The 19,669-nt window shown below is 39.3% G+C and overlaps 1 protein-coding gene across 1 annotated transcript in view; it reads left to right on the top strand.

Annotated features, from left to right (window-relative positions):
• Positions 1-19,669, top strand: part of COL6A6 (collagen type VI alpha 6 chain) — a 66,984-nt gene that overhangs the window by 28,527 nt on the left and 18,788 nt on the right. The window contains 13 exon segments of the mRNA XM_076332109.1: positions 1,384-1,462; positions 2,055-2,200; positions 2,295-2,387; positions 3,843-3,896; positions 6,213-6,284; positions 6,754-6,780; positions 9,884-9,928; positions 10,744-10,797; positions 11,043-11,105; positions 12,113-12,178; positions 13,302-13,355; positions 14,302-14,337; positions 19,202-19,264. Of these exon segments, the coding sequence (XP_076188224.1) occupies positions 1,384-1,462; positions 2,055-2,200; positions 2,295-2,387; positions 3,843-3,896; positions 6,213-6,284; positions 6,754-6,780; positions 9,884-9,928; positions 10,744-10,797; positions 11,043-11,105; positions 12,113-12,178; positions 13,302-13,355; positions 14,302-14,337; positions 19,202-19,264 (852 nt within the window).

Here is a 19,669-nt window from a genome sequence, read left to right as displayed (position 1 = left end):
TTGACAAAGCAAGACTCAGATGTGTTCCAACAAGAGCTTTAAGTAAATGAAAGCTTTGTAAACATATATAATGCCCATGCTAACACCCCACATTCCCCCCCCCGCCATGTTTTTAAAATGAAAAGATCACAAAAAAAAAAAAGCATCAGGCCCAGGCCTACAGTGTTGTTTCTAACAATCTGTGATGTGTTTACCCATCCATGGTCCAGCTCTCTACTGTATCACACTCTGCTCGAGCAAATGTAGAATCAGTACCAGTGCCTCCGTATTGGATGTTTGGGAACTTTCCATGACCAGAGTTAACTCTGCCTGCTCTTAGATTCTGGTCTCCTTGCTGCTTTAGCACAGAAGTGGGATGTTTGCTGTGGCAGTCACTTCATTTGCCTTTGTCATCTGTGGAAAAATTCGCCTTAACAGAAGTAATTCTCTAGAGTTCGCATTGGTTGAAGCTGTGCATTGTGTAGGTAATGTAAAATAAGAAGGATGGGAGGGAAGGAGCTCTGGCTGTGCTTGTCCACTTGTTGGTCAGAGAGTTTAGGAGGACTTAGTCATGACCGTTGGGCGCAGGAGACAATTTACCTGTGCAGCCTCTTTCTGGGAAACCTAATCCACTGGATGAGTGGGGCCTGAGAAGACTTCTGCTGGTTTGAAGGGGGAAGGTGAGGAGAGAAATGGGAAGAGACTGATAACTTGGAGAGGAACTGTAAGAAACTGTGCTTTCCTCAGCCCTGAAAGAGGCTTAACTATAGCTCTTTGACCTGAAAAGGTGGGAACGTCACCAATACAAAGGGTCAGGATTAGTGTCCTTATGTGAGCTAAGCCTTATGTCTTAACAAGGAAAAATATGGCAGAGAGTGGAGCAGGGTGGTGCACTGCCTATGTGGGACAAGGGGACATAAGCATCTGCAGGGAGGGAGGATTGGACCCAGAGAGGGTGCACTCACTTCCTGGTGTGGCTCAGGTGACAGCCAACTGGAGCTGCTCTTGCAGAAAGGGAAATTTTTGTTTGCTCTACGTTCTTCTCCACATTCACATATAGGAGAACTCTTCTGACATCAAAGCTCTTCAGTGGATAAATCACAGCAGAATTGGCCTTCCACCTAGCATACTGAGAAGATGGCAGATATAATATAATTAATAGCAATGCTGTGAACTGGTCAGCAAGACAAATCCCTCAAATGGGAGTGCTGTCAGGGAAGAGAGGCTTTTGTGTTCTGTTCTCCTTGCTCCTCAGCACTTTTTCCAGCACACGTTTCAAATCTACCACAGTGTTGTGCAATTTGACCACCTCATAGCCAGTTTTCAATGCAAACTGTACTTTTTACAATGACTCAACTTTTAGCCTCTTCTCAATTGACTTGGCATTACTCCCTGTCCTGACAGGTTCTGTTAGTATTTTCAGATGGGCTGGATGATTCGTTGGAAGATCTCAGAAAAGCAGCTGACTCGCTTCGCTTTAAAGGTATTACAGTACCGCATTGATGCTCCAGCCTCCTACTACCAATGGCCCCAATGTATTGCTCCCCCACTGCAACTTTTCCACATAACTTTACCTCTCCACGCTCATATGGCATTCCTCAGGAGTCACTGGGAGACTTTGTTTCTCCATATGAACCAGTGTACATGATGGCTTGTCACTGGTTGGCAGATGATGCCAGAAACACGCCTAGGGGTGCAGAGGGCCTGGGATGGTTCTGGCTTCTGGAGTCCAGCTCCAGCAGCTGGGGCAATTCAGGGCAGCCCTTCTCACTGATGAGTACAGCACCAGAGGTTAGACCCAACTCTGACTTCTGCAGGAAAAAACAGTTTTACACTACTGTTTGGGCACTGAGTAGCAGTCTGGTCTGACAACTGGGGAGAGAAGTTAATTGGAAAATTACTGGTCTGGATTTTTCTCTTACACATTGTTCTCAATAGCTTGATTTCTTTTGACATACTGCGTTGAAGCCATGAAACGTAAGTCTCTTAGAGAACTGCTGTTATTCACGATGATATTGTTGGTTAAATGATACAATTCAGGCATTCACTAATTTAAATCTATGCTTATGTTGGAGGTCTTGATGCACTTCTATTAGTTGGCCTGGACAACACACAGAACTTGACGGAACTTCGGGAAATAGAGTTTGGCAGAGGGTTTGAATACAATGAACCTCTGAGTGTTGGGTTTGCAGAGATTGCAAACATCTTGCAGAGAAATCTTGTAAGTCCTTCCGTGATATAAACAAAAGGGGAAAAAATCAGTCTTTGTTTTATGATTAATATACATAAATGAAATGTTTCTTGTCATTTTTCAGGATACTGTTGCAGAAAGGAAATGCTGTAAGGTTGTTTGTAAATGCCTTGGAGAAAATGGTGATCATGGTGGCCAGGGAAGTCCTGGAAGGAAGGTAGGAGAGCTAAGATAGACAACACTTAAGAATTGCTTTATTTTTCTAAGTGTTTTCATTTTTTGTAGTATTTCAGAGCATGCATGCGTGTGCCCATGACCTTTGCTGTTAGGACAGATGAAGGAGAAACATGAAATGTGATCATTTCTCTGCTGCATGTTCCTATTGCAAAAGTATTTTTGTAATGAAAATCATTCGTACATATAAAAATCATTAAGCACTCTCCTTCACCCATTCAGCAGAAAGTGGAGAGGGATTAAAAAAATTAAGTCTGAATAACCAAGAGGATTATTAGCTATTGTGAATGAGAAACTTCCAGCCGACAAGCTGAGAGTAGAAAATAATCCTTCTTCACTAGGTGTGAGCCTTATCCTTTTGTGCCTCTGGTTATTCCAAATATCCTCTTCTATAAGTTTCTTCTGATCCACTACAGTACTAATTTACATTATTTCCTTTAAGATTTTATATTGTCTGTTTTACGCCTTTTGAGTATTACAGACATCGCCACTTTTACAGCATGCCGGTAGACTTCATTATTAAGGGTTTTAGTATATGTAGTCTCCATTTCACTACTATTCATTCCATTATTTCTACTTTTTCCGGTAGCATGCTAAGTAAATTATATCTGTAGTTCACACTCTTCAGTTATGTGGTTGCAGTTAAATGAATTTTTGGTTATCTCTTAGCAAAAATATAGTCTTCTAATATTTATTCATAAACCAATTTACTGATTTCTTCCATTACTCTTGTTGATTTTCTTACACCTTTCTGTTTTACTAAAATGTCTAGATTAACATGCTTAGACAAAACAGTGTTCAGAATGTAGACATAGTTTTTTTGCAGGCAGACACACATGATGCCTGGGTTGTACAGCCTACAATTGTACAAGCATGTTTTTGCAGCACAAATTCATGTCTCATTTTTGTTCATTTTCATTCCTAGAAACTCCTTATGTTCTAGTTTCTCTCTGTTCAAGTTTTTGCCCTGAGGGTATGAGGTTTGCATCACTTCAAATACAAAGTTGCAATATTCCTAAAAGTCTTTGTAAGGTATTGCAATATCTTTGTCCCAACAAGTTTTCAACTGCTTAGATTTTTCATTTCACCTTAGAATTTCATTACTGTATAATGCTTCTTTTTCCAAATCACTAAGGAAGATGTTTAATTTGACCAAATATCCCAATGAGCGTTGTTAACCCATCAGACAGTTTCCTGAAGTAACATACTGAATTTTTATATTGAACATTGTTGTTTATTTTTTTCACAGCCATGTCAAGTACATAGGGACTGTGCAGAGTGTCTGTGTAAATGCAGTTGATGGAGCCTGCCCTCCTCAGCATAACCAGATCTAATTTTCAGGAAATGTTTTCTATCTCCATGTGCAGGGTAATCTGATAGAAATGAACCCAGTGTGCTTGGAGAACAGTGTTACTTATCTCAAGTTCCTGTTTTTCAGGGAAGTACGGGTTACAGAGGATCTCCTGGCCATCCTGGTGAGGAAGGTGGGATTGTAAGTAAACATTATTCCTTCCTGTTAAGATGTTGGTTGGTGCCTGAACTTGTCTACACTTACTCATTCATTCAGTGCTCATCAACATTAACCTAAAATGTGTTTAAGCAACATGTATCTGAATGTAAATAGACGGACTTGATTCTGTGTGCATCTGTACCTCACCATAGCTAGTAATAACTTCCAATGCAGAAAAAGAATCAATTAGAAAGAATCACACAACAGCATTTTATGTGGCATATTTATGGCTAACTCATATACTCATTTTTCGTGACAGACTGTACCAGATTCTGTGCTGATAGTTCTTATAGAAAAGGCCATCCCTTCCCGTCTTAGCATGAGTGAATATCTTATGACTGGGTAACAAATCTAAATTTTGTAGCGTGTTTTGGTGATTTCCAAATCCTTTGCAGTGTGCTGTTCCTGACATAAACTTCAACATAATGTGCATAAGCCAAAGCCCAATCCACTGGGAGTATTTCTTCCTCTTTTGCTGTCTAGAAACAAACAAAAATCCCACAAAGAATAAGGCATAATTTCCTTAGCACCATAAACACAGAACTAGGTTCACAACACTGCACCTATGACATGAATATTACTCCTAACTGCAGGTGAGAAGCCTGCAAACCAAGAAGCAGCCAAGGATTTCTCTCTGTACTTAACTGGAGTAGTTCCAGTTCTCACAGTAGATTGGTCAGCCTGAATTTGCCTTTGGAGAGGCAGCCTGGGGCAAGCCAACTGTCTATTCAGAGAAAGGCAATACTGGAAAAGAACAATTGTCATCTGGGATTATCGAGAAAATGCATTGTGATAGTAGTCTTACAATTTCTTTGGAAATCACTGGCTGTAACTGCTGGGGCAGTTTCCACAGAGTGTGTTTTTTTTCAGGTGGCCTGATTTGCTGAATGATAGAATAAAATTCCATATAAGGGATTTCCAGAATGACTTAAAAATATTTCTCTTACTCAGGAATAGAACTATTTTCACATCCTTTCACAGGTACGAATGACATGATACAAGTAAGAATTAAAATTAAAACCCTGAGGTTTTTTAAAATGAGAAACATTTTGAACACATTCAAATGGGATGCCCCAAATTTTTCACCACAGCATTTTGATTTGAAAGATTCTAAATCTTGTCTTTTTTGAAGTGGTGAAGGGGTGAAAACATTTTTGAATTTGTTTTTATGTAGGAAATTGAATTTCTATTTTTGACCTTCTGAGAATCCAGAATAATCTTCTAGAACAGGTAAATTACAGGTGTCTTGTTTCTGAATTTTCTGGTCCCGTTGTTTTCCTTTTCTTTACTATGGAAGGATGAGAAGAAGTCATGTCCACACTTTCAGAAACTTTCTTTGTCTCCTGCGTGTGAAGCCTACAAGTGACGTCCATGTTGTAAATTTTCCTTGCTAAAGGCTAAACTTTTTTCCAGCCACAAGTTAAGAATTTGAAGCATCCAAATGTAGTAAATACACAGCAGAAAGCAGACTGCTGATAATAGACTACAGAAGATGGCCCAAGAAAAGGAGGTTGAGGAGATAATGCTGGACAGCTTTGGTTTATCATGGTGTAGTACTCAGCTCAGGAATTAGTCTTAATGTTTCACATAGGCAATGCAGCCAGGCCAAAACGCTTAAACTTCTGTTTCTTCATATAATGGTGTAGCTCTGTGGCACCATTCTCTAACTTAATCTAGAATGTGATCCATGTTGCTTTTCTGCTAGTTTAGAGAGAGACCTTTCTTTAAAGAGGAGAAAAGGAAGAGAACGGTCTTTGTTCTTCTGATCTTAGGCTCTTCAAGTTTGTCTTCTCCTTTGCATGGTAGTACAGGAGCTCTCATGTTTACTGTGTGTTTGTTCTCGTTTTGTTTGTCATTGTTTACCTTTTTAGACAGCAATTTTAAGGGGATCTGCTGGGAGATGCTGCTCTCTTTCCAATTTTTTTTAGAGCTTCCATCCTAACAAACCTGGAATAGAAGTCTTCAGAGATCAGTGACTAGAGGAAAGGCATTCAATATTCAGTTAGAAAACAGCTCACCAAAAGGCTTACCTTCAAGTACAGAGATTTCAGTCAGAGATTGGTAGTGCAGTCTAAAACATGGCATGGTAGTGAGAGCAGAGAACCAGGGTGCATCTCAAACTAGTAATTGACTGTTCTCTTATGGCCAGTATGAAAATTTCCAGGTGACTTCCATTTGTGTCCTTAGTGCAGTGAATGGTGATATAATTCTGTCTTGCTTTAATCTTGTATGATGACTTAACCAGTAACATACAAACCATTGTATCAATGAGTTTGAACATTCTCTTTTGTTTCTTAGGGGGAGAGAGGCCCAGTTGGTTTCAATGGGACTCAAGGAGACAGGGGATGTCCAGGTGTCAGAGGCTATAAGGCAAGTATGTCACTTTGAAGTGTTTCCTAACTTTGTTTCCCACAAACCTGTTTTCTGTACCAAGGACAAATCCCTGTACTGTCTTCTTGAAGCTTGCATGGACAGTAAGACCCAGCTGTAAGAATAGCAGACAATTTTTGCTGTCTTCTTTTGAGAGGTATTTTGTGTAACCGAAGCATGGTCAAATAGCTAAGGAGTTTGCTGACTCAGCAACTTGCCAATGACTTTTCCACCACCAACTCTAGACTGGCCTTAGGTAAAACTATAAAGAATGGGAATGAAAATGAAGGCTGTACTGTCTTCCCACAGGAAAGGGGTCAATTCCCTATGTGGCAGTAGGGGGTTTTACAGTAGGGACTATGAATACTGAGCCCAGCATGCCTCTGCACCGCAAGCTATTGTGCCCTGCTTCTCAAGCTTGATAAAAACACTTTCACCAAGTTTCATCTATGTTTATTTTCAATTTCAGGGGGCCAGAGGCTATAGAGGAAGTCAGGTATGTGTTTTCATGTGTGATCGTAGTGGTTTAACCCCAGCTGGCAACTAAGCACCACACAGCCGCTTGCTCCCCGCCCCCCCAGTGTGATGGGGGAGAGAATTGGAAGAGTAAAAGTGAGAAAACTCGTGGGTTGAGATAAAAACAGTTTAATAGGGAAAGCAAAAGCCACACACACAAGCAAAGCACAACAAGGAATTCATTCACTACTTCCCATCGGCAGGCAGGTGTTCAGCCATCTCCAGGAAAGCAGGACTCCATCATGCCTAATGGTTACTTGGGAAGACAAAACACCATCACTCGAAACGTCCCCCCTTCCTTCTTCTTCCCCCAGCTTTATACGCTGAGCATGACGTCATATGGTATGGGATATCCCTTTGGTCAGTTAGGGTCAGCTGTCCCAGCTGTGTCCCCTCCCAACTTCTTGTGCACCCCCAGCCTACTCACCGGTGGGGTGGTGTGAGAAGCAGAAGAGGTCTTGACTCTGTGTAAGCACGGCTCAGCAATAACGAAAACACCCCTGTCTTATCAACACTGTTTTCAGGACAAATCCAAAACATAGTCCCATAGAAGCTACTATGAAGAAAATTCACCCTACCCCAGCCAAAACCAGTGCACTGATCAATTTTCTTCGAGAACAGTGTTCTGCTTCCTTTCAGGTTTGTTACCTTGTAAGATGAAAATATCGACAAGAAAGGAAAACAGTGTAAAAACTTTAGAGTATTTAATGTACTTTTGCTATGGTTGTATAAGAATGGATTTAAGTGTGAGCTGTTAGGTATGACATTATTAAAACCCAGCAGTCTTACTTGTATTTTTAGCATGGTTGCTGTCATAGTTGGTTGATTTAGTCTAATTGACAGGAAAAGAATTTATTTACTGGCTATTTTAATAATTTGTCAAGGTGGTAATTCTGGTCAGCTGAATCTCATATTCTAATTGTTGAGGAAGCAGAGCAGAAAGGGGTGAAAAAAGATTGTGACTAATATTTATTGTGCATTTGGACAGCATTTTCACTGAATCATTACTGACACTTTTTCAATATCCAAACTTCTCTTCCGCTGTTTTTGTCATCCACTGATCTTGCAATTCTGCTTATTTAACCTTTCAATCATACCTGTTCGTCAAAAGGATGTTGTCACCAATTAGTTAATAAAATGTGAAGCCTGGAAGACAATGATCTATAATGGCAATATTAGTTTCCAAGCTAGAGCAATTAAAATGGAATTCAAATTGTATTGAGTGCTTTGATGCAAAACCACTCCTAGAAAAGATTTCAGAGCCTCAAAGACTCAGAAGATACTTGTTTCCAAACCCGAGCAGCTGTACATGTGAGAAAGTTCAGAGAGTTTTTCTGATACCTCAGCTCTATTTAAAGTACTGCTCTCTACTGACTTTTTTTAATCCTCCCATGTGTTTTTCTTCCCTTTTCCATTTTCTGCTCTGTTCCCTGAAGTAATTTGTCCTCCTTTAAATATCTGAAGCATCTTACTATAGAAGAGGGAGAGTGCTTGCTGAAGATTTTGATTTCTCCAAGTTGAATTGTACAGTAGGACTTATCAGGAGCACAAATTCTACTGAAATCCAATGACTATGTGAATGTCTTCATTATGTTGTGTCATTATATCCACCAATTTTATTTTAACTAAAAATACGAAACTTTCAGCACATAAAAAATGTAATTCAATACTGCTAACTTAGTAAGGTTGAGGCAGTTTATTGAAGTCTGCAAGGCATTTTAGTATAGCTATTTGGAGAAAAAAAGGCAATATTGAATATTTAATACTACGAAGTTTAGCTCAGGTTTTCTGAGGTAGGAAACAAATGAGGGAAAAATTAAGACTTCAATAAAAGTCATGATTGCTTACTTAGTGCTCAAAATTTTTCTGGAATACTTATGTCACAGACAAGAATTTCTTGAATATTAATCTTACCAAAATGTACAGCCAGCTAAGTTTTCTTGTAGTACATGCAAAACTCTTATAAATGAATGAAAATTTTCCTCAGGAACTTTAACTAGGTGGTTTTGCAAAGTCAGTTTAGCATCAAAACCTACAAAGCAATTGTATCTGCAGTCTCTATCAGAGTCAGACTCCTGTTGGTTTAAGTAGCATTTACAACATGCTCTTGTGCCACTTTCAGTGATTTGTTGAATATCCTTTCAGCTTTCAGGGTAGTGGTCTCTGCTAAGTTAATTTCTTACTACAAATAAAAACTCACAGTTAATACCTTCATTTTAATCCTAGTAAAGAAAGACGGAAGAAGCTCTTCAAAATAGCCTTTAAAAATTGAGTGTGCTATTTGGCCAGGTCTGAAACATTGTGGAGCATACATAAATGAATAAGGTTCTCACAGTTATAACTCTATTCAGAAGCCTCACTCTTCATCTGAACAAGAGGTTAACATCGCAAACTCCCTAAGGTTGGGATGGGTGTTTTGTGAGAAAATGGCTTCCATAAATGGTAGCAATATGGTGACTCGTTTTTGCATACAAAGGGAAGAGAAGAGCAGTGTGTGTTTGAATGGGAATGTGACTGCAAGCATCACATTGCTGAAACAGTAATGAAGTTTCTTTAACATGTCCTAAAGCCCAAGATCAGTCTTCTGCAACTGTTTTTATCATGGCTATTCTTTCTAGATTTTCAATACACCGTTCACAGTATAAAAGTATTAAAAAAACCCCAAACCACAATACAAACACATATGATGGTTGACACCAGAATTACAAGATTATCAGCATGTTAGATCAGATAATAGTTGTTATATTTTGGAATATATCTAGATTTTGAAGGTGCTGCAGTTGGGAAAAAGATTTGAAAACTAACAGATGGAAAAGCAGAATTTAAATCCTGATGAAGATCTATAGTTTTAATAACCATTGTTCTTATTAAGTGTTCTTAACTATGAATTGTTTTAAAACTTAATAATTCATTAAAAATCTGAATTATTAATTCCTATTTATAATTATTATTCTTAATTATTCTTGCTAGCCATTGAAAACCACTATTCTTATTCAGGTTTCCAGAAGTAGGGTGAACACTTCTTCCTTTGCTCAGAGGCAAATGGACTGATGCTAATAGGGTTTTTTTGCTTATTGCTACAGGGTGAACATGGTGAGAGTGGATTTGACGGCACTGATGGAGAGCAGGTAATCATTGCTTTAAATGTGCAGTGCAATTAAAGACACCTTCCTCAGGGTTCAAAAGTACAGATTTTTGTGCCTTTGAATGGGCTTTAAACCTGAACAGAAATTCTGTTGTTTAGTGTTTAGAGTTGCATATCTGATTGAAGTTGGATTCTGCCAGACAAAATTTGGGAACCACATTGTTGTGGTTTAACCTCAGTCAGCAACTGAGCACCACACAGCCGCTCGCTCGCTCCGCACCCCCCCCAGTGGGATGGGGGAGAGAATCGGAAGACTGAAAGTGAGAAAACTTGTGCGTTGAGATAAAAACAGTTTAATAATTGAAATAAATTAAAATACTACTACTACTAGTAATAGTAGTAATAATAATAAAAAGAATATACAAAGCAAGTGATGCACAGTGCAACTGCTCACCACCCGCTGACCGATGCCCAGCCAGTCCCCGAGCAGCGGCCCCCCTGGGCAGCTTTCCCCCAGTTTATGTACTGAGCATGATGTCACATGGTATGGAATGTCCCTTTGGCCAGTTTGGGTCAGCTGTCCTGGCTGTGCCCCCTCCCAGCTTCTTGTGCGCCTCCAGCCTTCTCAGTCGGTAGAGCATGGGAAGCTGAAAAGTCCTTGACTAGTGTAAGCACTACTTAGCAACAACTAAAACATTGGTGTGTTATCAACATTGTTCTCATCCTAAATCCAAAACACAGCACTGTACCAGCTACTAGGAAGAAAATTAACTCTGTCCCAGCCGAAACCAGGACACACATTTATCAGAAAGAAGAACCGTTAATTTTTTCTTCTTTCTTCCCCCTTTGTGAGTCTAGGGAGAACGTGGATTTCCTGGATCTTCTGGAGAGAAAGGCAACACGGGAAAGCGGGTGAAGTATCCTTTATAGTAATGTTTAGGTTTTATAGAAACATCTTTCCAAAGTGTAATGCTATCTGTAATGCCTGTGAGTTGTTTTTAATAGCTGCCTGTTCTCTAATATGATGTGGCTCCTGCTGTAAATCAGTGTAGCTCCATTGACTTAAACAGATCTGTGTTCTCTTATCTGGCCTTCCTCTACCACAGATAGTATTTCTACCTGTGCCCAAATTGCTTGTGATCTTTTTATGAATTTAGGGCAGAAAAGGCCCCAGAGGAGAACCAGGTGAACGAGGAGAATCTGGTCTAAGAGGAGATCATGTAAGTGTATTCCTTCATTTTTGTTAGGTTGCACTGATTTGTGCCTGGATTTTTTGATAGACCTGCCTGAAATACATGTGATTTGAAGAGTTTTTCACAATCCTAGATGGTGCACTACTCTGCAAGAAGTATGGCATATTCCAGGAGTCCTGAACTCTTTAGATGCAGATGGACTGATGTGTTTTGATATGTTGCTTGGAAGCAGGTGTTTAAGCCTCAGGTGTCCTGCTTGTTCCTTGCATTTTTGGTTTGTTTGTTTTTGCCATGGGCAACATAACTCCTTTTGGAGCTACTTAGTCTTCCCTGGTGGTTGCCACCCCACAGAGGAATTTCTGGATCACCCTGTGCACTGACTTTTGGTTAGCAATTTATAATGATGAAAAGGCAAGTTACTTCTTCATGCTGACAATTTTTTCCTTGCATGCTCCAGAGCCCTATATAAATGTAGTCCCTGAGGACTAAAATTTCAGTGGAGACACCACACTTCTTGTATCACAACTTTAAGTCTTCTCACACATATTTCAAAGACCTTTGTTCCAAACAGTCAAATATAGTGTTGACTCCTGTCTTTTAATGCTTATGAAGAAAAAAAAATTAGGTGTCATGGTAACTTGCCTCTCTGAGAGATCAGGATTTCACCTGTGTCTAGCATTAAGTGGCTAAATGGAACTCCATTCTAGTGTAACCCCATCTGAAACTCACTAACTAGTTATGATCTTAACTCAATTAACTATACCCAAACAACCAGAACAGCTTCACACTTTCAGGGTTTAATTTGTTGCCCATTAGTAATATTTCTTTCCATCTCTTTGCAAAAGAAACTTGCGGACTTTGCAGAACTGCCTATATAGTGTTCTTACAAGCATCTTCATTTAAAATAGCCTTTGTATTTCTTGTTGGCTGCAATGACAAATCTCATTAATCCTATTTCCATATCCTGCCTCTGTAATCAGAGTAATAAAGGTGTGGTCACTGAAAATGCTGAGCTTTCTGCTTAACTTTTCCAGGGAGATCCTGGGACTAGCAATAATGTTCCTGGTCCTAAGGGTGAAAAGGGAAACCCAGCACGGCAAGTAAGCAAGTAGTTCTATATTACCGAGAGAGGATTTGCATAATTGCTAAGTGCTATTGGCTGTCCGGTGACTAAGCAGCTCTTTTATTTTGTATTCTGCCTTTAGTGTATGTCTGCAACACAGAAAGCTTTGAGAAGTGCTTGATACTGTAAAAAAAGAAAAAAAAGGTTAAAAAGGTTAACAAAGACTGTGGAAATATTCTTATAATATAGAGCTAAGGGAAGGTATGGATTTAGTATAAATATATTATTCTACCACAAATTTACATCACCATCCTGAGAGGCTTCTAGTAATGGATTGTAAGCATACATTAAAAACCATGCTGGGAAAAATGCATGGTTATCAACAGGCTGTACTCATTTTACTATGTAACTGCTATTTCCTTAGGGTGGTAGATAAATTCCATTTTGACCTGTATCTACAATATAAGAGCTGGGATATGTGCTTATATAGTGATGTCTGAATTTTTACGAGGTGTTTGAGCGGTACTGCAAGAAAAGAAACATAACAGAAAAGCACAGCCCGTTTTACTGTCGCACTTTGTTTGGAAAGAATAAGCAAAGATGATAAGTAGTTGGACAGTATTATATAAGTGATGGTGGATGAAAGCTTAAGAGGGTGAAAACTAGCAACGTGAGAAAAATCCACTATTTTAGAAGTTTCATTCTATCTGAACGAGTAGGGTTGTTGCACATGTTGAGACGTGTATGTGCATATATGTCTATGTAGAGAGTGCTGAAAGCAGCAGAAAAACTGTTAGGGTCGCTTTGTGGAGAATAATTGTGTTTTGATGACTTTTTGGAAACAAACCTCATCAAACTTTCTCATCTTAAGAAGTCCAGCTGAAAGACTGAAGTCAACAAATATGATTTCACAAAAGCCTTGACCAAGTATCAGCTGTTAGTAACTGATGGATTAGAAATCCAAAGTAAGCATGATCTCTCCGGTTTATAATTTTTGATTGTAAATGATTTGCAGAAAACAAGAATCAGCATGTAGCATGATAGAACTGGTTGCAATGAAATTACTTAGGAGAAGAAACAAAGAAGGATCGTATAAAGAAGAACGTGTAAGTACAAGAAAAAGAAAGAGTAAAGAGCTTGTTCCTTACTTTGTTTTGCAGGGAGACCCAGGACCACATGGACTCCAAGGAGAGCAGGGTGATGCTGGCCCTGATGTAAGAATAGTAATCAATACAAGGTGGAAGTAACTGATACAAGATACAATGAGGTTCCCATTGAGAAAACCAAATTTTTCTCTTCCTTTTATCCCACACTTAAAACTCCTACAATGAGAGGGAACAAAAATCTTCTAAAATTTTCATAGTGAAACATACTTGGCTTCACATTTAGTAGCTTATGCGTATTGCAATGTGGTTTAGGTTTTTCTAAATCAGGAATTTGCTGTCCAATTAATTTTAGGTCTGATTCATGTGAAGTCACAAGCCTTAAACTCAACCTTTTCTATGAGCCTTAATTGCTTCATAATTTCACCATAGATAAATCTATCCCTTCTTCCTCCCTGTGACTGCAAGTTCCATATGCCTGCTCAAGCCTATATATAAACTCACTGTCAGCTGAGCTGCTCTTTTAAATCCACTGGAGACTGGAACTTACGAAGGCGCCTCTTCTAGTCTGTCAGAAAGGTGCCTAATGCTAAAGTCTGGAATGATGATCACTCCTCAGTCAGGCTGCAGAAACATCTTAAAGGCCTCTAGTGATGTGAAGTTTAACAGTAACATTCACTAGTGCTGCTGAGCAGTGGGCAGCGGGAAGCAGTGCAGACCTCTTAGCTCAGAGGGAGAGAAGAGGGCTCTTGTTCTCTTTATTTTAGCCAAGGGGCAGCTGACTGGGAAGATGTTTTCCAGAATTTTGTTGAGATGCCTTCCCTCTGCATTCAGTAAGGGTCTAAAGCCTTTTTTTGATAAGGCTTACTTGTGTAAGAATTTCTGTCCCAAATCCACTCTTTTCTCATTTTTACCTGAAACCTTTCTTTGGAAATAATCTCTACTTTCTATAAGCTGTATTTGATTTGATTGTATGTGTAATGTATTTTATTATAAGCTGTTGTTTCACATATTGCTCAGTGTTCTGGATGTAATCTCTCATGCCACTGCTTCCTAGGGTGCAGCAGGTCGAAGAGGCCCTCCAGGTATAAAGGTGAGTGGCTGACACTGCTGCTACCTATCTATATGCAGCTACGTGTCCAGCCTCAGCGTTTGCTCCTCTTAAGGGGGAAATTTCAGTGTGATCCAAGACACAAGTGTTTAACAATCAAAAGCCTATTTCAAGCCAAGACAACCTTTAGATCTCAGGTGGATGTACCAGAGGCCCTCCTGACTTGAAGGATTTATAATTGGAAAGGAGCTTTTGTTGAAATAAAAGGACAGTTACTTTTATTATTAAGGCAAATGTGGGAACATAAATAGAGAAGAGAGTGTCGCTAAGGATGATGGGAATGAGTAGTCAGGCTGTGTTCCTGCAGCATAAGGCCAAAAGTCTGAGTGTTTTCCTCCTTTGCTGCATACACACAGATATATGCATGACGCACGTATGCAGCAGAGGCAAAATTAAGTCAAGTTCTAAATGATGCTTTACTAAAACATAAACATAACTGTTAACTGCAGCTCTGAAAATTGGCTCAAAGCGTATAAAAGAATCAAGATTTTGAAAATAATTTAATTTCCCAAGTAGATATCTAAGAGAATATAGTGTAGTTTGAAGGCTTGTATAGGATGTAAGGAATAGGTCAGTCCCAGTGCACGCTGACTGATCATTCCAGAAAGATCCTCTGGTGGAAAATTCTCTCATGTCACTGTTAGGTAGTAGCCCTGGTTTTCCTAGACCTATACCACATGGAGCCACAAAGAAAGGAAACTTTCCTGACATGTAATTGGTAAAGACATCACTGCCATTCTCTTAAATGAAGTTTTAGATAGTGTTCTTAGAAAAGAAAGCTTGTTTGTCCCAGGGTATAAATTACAAAATACAGTTATCAAAACAAATCTAAAAGCAGCTATATTCAAGAGTGGATTAGTTAAATTCTAGAAACCTGAGAAGACTCAGATTTATTTCTTTTTTTTTTTTCTTTTCACTTTTTTTTCTAGGACAGGGTGAACAAACATTTTCCATTGTCCATCACCCTGGCAGGAGTCTATAAGAACATCTAAACCCATGACTTCCATACATCTGCTTGCAAGATATATCCCTTATCTCTATCCTATTGCTTGCTTTCTCAAGTATAGGTTATATGATCATTCCAGGAAATACATTGCTTTAGCACAAGTAGTTCACATTTGACCCAGTCTCTCTGCAGAGTTGCTAACACAGATAAGGAAGATGGTATATGCCTTGGTATAGCATTTCCCCTTTATCTTAGCGCATATAAACCCAGGGAAACATCACAGTTTCATGTATGACACTGTCAGTACCTGCAGGATGGAGTATGTCTTGAAGTCTGGCTCTGTGTTGGAGTCTGGGGAATGGGCAGAGTTGTAGCTTCTGAATAAATGTGCAAACCAGCATTTTGAGTAGAGGTTGTTGATGTGACTCTTCACTCACAAGCACGGTCAGGGCAAAATTCAGACCAGCTTTACCCCGTCTCTTCTTTCCAAGTCATACTCATGCAATTCCAGTGCAGTCCTAGTATCAAAGAGGAGACAGGATGAAGTGCATGCACTCTTTGTCTCAGTCCTCAAGCAGCAATTGTTTCAAAGTCTGTGCCAAAGCCCTGTTTCCTTTATTGAAGTTCACAATATGAAAGTGTTCGGCCTGTACAAAACATGCTGTTAAGAGGACACCTGGTAACAGTTTGCTCAGTTTGATAAGTTTCTCATGTTTTTAATTGCGGATGCAGTATGTAAATTGAAGTGCTTGCCGTGTTCTTAATTTGGCAAAAGGTTCATGATTTTTCATGAAACTTTTGCATGGATCGAGTGCTTTTTCTGCAACAGCAACAAGCATTTAAACTGAAGGCCAAGTGTAAAATGTTAATAAATAATAGTGAGAATAACCATAATGATGCAATATAGAAAATAAGTTTCAGCAAAGGAAAAAGGCTACTGGGAGGGATGGGGGGTGTCTTTTATGGTAGTAATATTTCTTCAGCAGCACAGTGTTTGATTTGATTCTCATTTCTGGGCTTTCTGTCCCTCTCCTGTTTAGAGGAGCAGAGTTTTTGCTATACCTTTATTACTGTCTTCCTGTGTGCTGCAGCCAGGTAACACAGATTTTTTTACATTTAAGCTGATTCAAATTAATTTTTCACTGGGAAATGACAGTCAGAAGTGAGAGTCCTGCAAGTTCCCCAAACTCTACAGTCCAGTCACATCCCAGCTTCATGCAATACACAGGTGGGCCTTGGGCTGAAACCTCTGCCCCATCTGGTTTCTGAAATTCCCAATTTGGATTTCACTTTGAGAATCCAGAATTTTCACTGTCTGGGGTATTGCAGGTAGGAATAGACTCTGGACGATTTTGATACTATCTGTCAGTAGGGGGGAAAGCACCATGCTTTGGCTACTCACAGGGATCAGCGTAACTTGAAAGAATACGAACATTTTATAGTTACTGTTTCCTATTTCTATCTCAGAAATTCTTTACAGGGTTTATGCAGACATTTTAGATTAAAATATTGAACAATATTCATCAAGCCTGCCTCTTAATTATTCCAATTCTTGCTTAATAGCTCAGAAATCCATTTCTTAAGTACTTATGTAACTTTGTGCTTTCTTTTTTTTCCATTTGATTGCTGCTGAACTCTAACAATCTTTGCATTTTTCTGTCAGGTAACAGTAGAAAGAAATAATCCAAGTGAGCTATGGGGGTAACAGGACAAAAATTGAAGTCTGTGGAAATGGATTTGTGCCTTATCTTTGTTGTACTAATAAGCACAAGAACTCTGATGTGGTTAGAAAATAAAAATGTTCAACTTGTTTACTAAAATCACAGAGTGCAGAATTAGTTGAACCTTTTGAGACAACCCTCTTCATCTCCATGGGGGCCCCCTCCCCCAGTGATGAGGCCACCCTTTTGCAGTATGGTAGGGAAGAAGAGAGATGACTGAACCTTGCAGCAACAGAGAACTTCCAAACTGTTTTCATTTAAGTGCTTGATGACCAGCTTTGACTTCTAAAAGTATAACAAAAAACATCTGCATGTCAGTAGGCATTAAAAGCTAGGTCTCAACCCATGTTCAGAGCACAGCTTATATAAATAACCTGTTCACTGAAGAGGTGTAAAAAGGAAATGGCAAAGAGAATTACCCTCTTCTGTCTTACACATCTCCTGGAGGAACTAGATGGAACAGTAAACCCTGCAATATGACACTGGCATCCATCCTTTGGTGAGATTTTGGGTGTTGGGTCCTCCTACGGAGATCTCTTGCATGGCAGCGTATTGCAAAGCTGCCACAGGGCGTAGCTCTATCAGCACAAGGTATGAGAACTTCACTGTGCAGGCTTCCTGGTGTCCCTGGGCCAGGAAGCAGAACTGTGTAGTCCTAATGTTTGCAGGGTCTTCAAGGGCCCTTCTGTGGACCACAGGATCTGGCTCTGTAAGGAAATACGATACGGCCAGTCCTTCTGGAAGAGGAAGGGTTTGTGCTGGAATGGAATGGAAATGAATCCCTCTTTCAGATGAAGATAGATATTGGTGGTGAGGTATTCAGGGACAAATAGTCAAATTACAGGCAGTGAGCCAGAATTCACCCAGCTAATGCCTAAGGACTTGTACCGGGTTTAGCTGTTAATAAAAGGCACTGAACTAACACCCTTGTCAACAAAGTTAACTTCCCTTGCAGTCAGCATGCACACACTGCTTTTGACCATATCCTGAAAAGGACAGTTCTCCAGGATTTCTAGTTCAAATTATCTGTTGCTTTTTGTGATAAAAGGGAGACTAACTTTTTGAAATAGTTTAAAAAAAAATAAGCGTAGCTAGCCATTCTTAACAGTCAGAAGTAGTCAGCAGGCAGAAGGAACAGAAGGTGTGGTGTAGCCTCAGAGAGGAGTTTGTAACAGACAAGAACAACACTGCAGCCTGTGTTCTGAAAGCAAAGAAAAATAGCGAAGACTGAAAGGAGAATAAACGAAAGGAAGGCATGAGAGAGAGGATAAGGGGGGGGAGAGAAAAAAGAAAAGAACAACAACTCTTCTGGGTTTGATTCAAAGTTAATTTAAGTAGCTGAAAACTTTCTATAGGTTTTTGATTCTAGTAGAGTGTGCCTAAGAAATTTGTCCATTTTCATTGCGGTCAAAGTGATTTTTGTGGAAATCTAGTTTTATTTGATTTTTTTACAGCTGGCATGAGCCTGGTATCAGTCTAGTAACTGATGTTCTGTGTTACTGTATTGTTACGCTGGCTACAAATAAGCTTGCTCACATACCTTTTTTTTTTTTTTTCTATTGTTATCTTTCATTTCATTCATATGGTGGAGAATGAAAGTACAACCTTCTGAATGCAGTTTTCCTCAGGAGATTCTTTCCAGAACCATCTGTTTCTGAGAATCTTCAGACATATGTTTATAATTCTCTGGTGAAAGGAGATCTGCAAGGCCTGGAAAATCTTGGTGCTAATTATCACCATTTTACTCAATCCAGCATACAGCAAATATTTCTTATGCATGTCAGCTAAACTAACTCATCCTTAGATGGCAACTTTATGTAGATGGGAGCTGGAAAAGTTTATGGTTTTTTTTTTTTTTTCTCATCATCAAGGAAGATGTCGTGTAGCCTCAGAGAGGTGTTTGTAACAGACAAGAACAACACTGCAGTCTGTGTTCCGAAAGCAAAGCCAAAATAGTGAAGACTGAAAGAATAAACTAAAGGAAGGCATGATCAACTCTCTTGCTTTTTAATTGAGTTTTCTTCAATGGGAATTTGAAGCTGCTTAAAAGCTGCTTGGGAGCATTGAAAAGCATTCTATCAACTCATACTCTGTGCAGATATGAAATTATCTGTTGATGTACACGTGACAGGTGTTAATTTGTTTGGTTTGGTTGCTTTTGTTGTTTTTGTTCTGGCAGGGTGAGCAAGGAGATCTGGGGGAAGCAGGTTACCCAGGAGACTCTGGTCTTCCAGGCCCACAGGTAGGTAAAAACTTCTGTGTTGTTTTTGTGTTAGCTATGGAGAAGATGAGGTGTCAGTCTTGATCTTTTGTTTTTCTTTTGTAATGCTTTGTTTACTTCAACTAATGACTATTATGAGTAAGATTCTTCCCTGGCAAATCTTCTCTGTAACCCTGAGGAATTAAATGTGGCAAGTTTCTCTTTCAGTTTATGTGGGTGCAGCTTCTAGTAGAATCAAAAGAGGAAAGTGAATAGCAGAAATAAGTAATTTAACCAACACATCGCTAGCTTACAGGATATTATCAAACAGATATCTTCAAAATGAATTCATTAGAAATTGCTAGCAATAGGTACATAAAATCTATTGCATTTTTGAATATAGTGTATTTCCAGGGTGCATTGAAATGATGAAAATTATATACTGAT

This window comes from Aptenodytes patagonicus, chromosome 2 (assembly GCF_965638725.1).
Source record: "Aptenodytes patagonicus chromosome 2, bAptPat1.pri.cur, whole genome shotgun sequence".
Classification (NCBI taxonomy): domain Eukaryota; kingdom Metazoa; phylum Chordata; class Aves; order Sphenisciformes; family Spheniscidae; genus Aptenodytes; species Aptenodytes patagonicus.
Note: the sequence above shows the minus strand (reverse complement) of the source record. Positions and strands in the feature narration are given on the sequence as shown.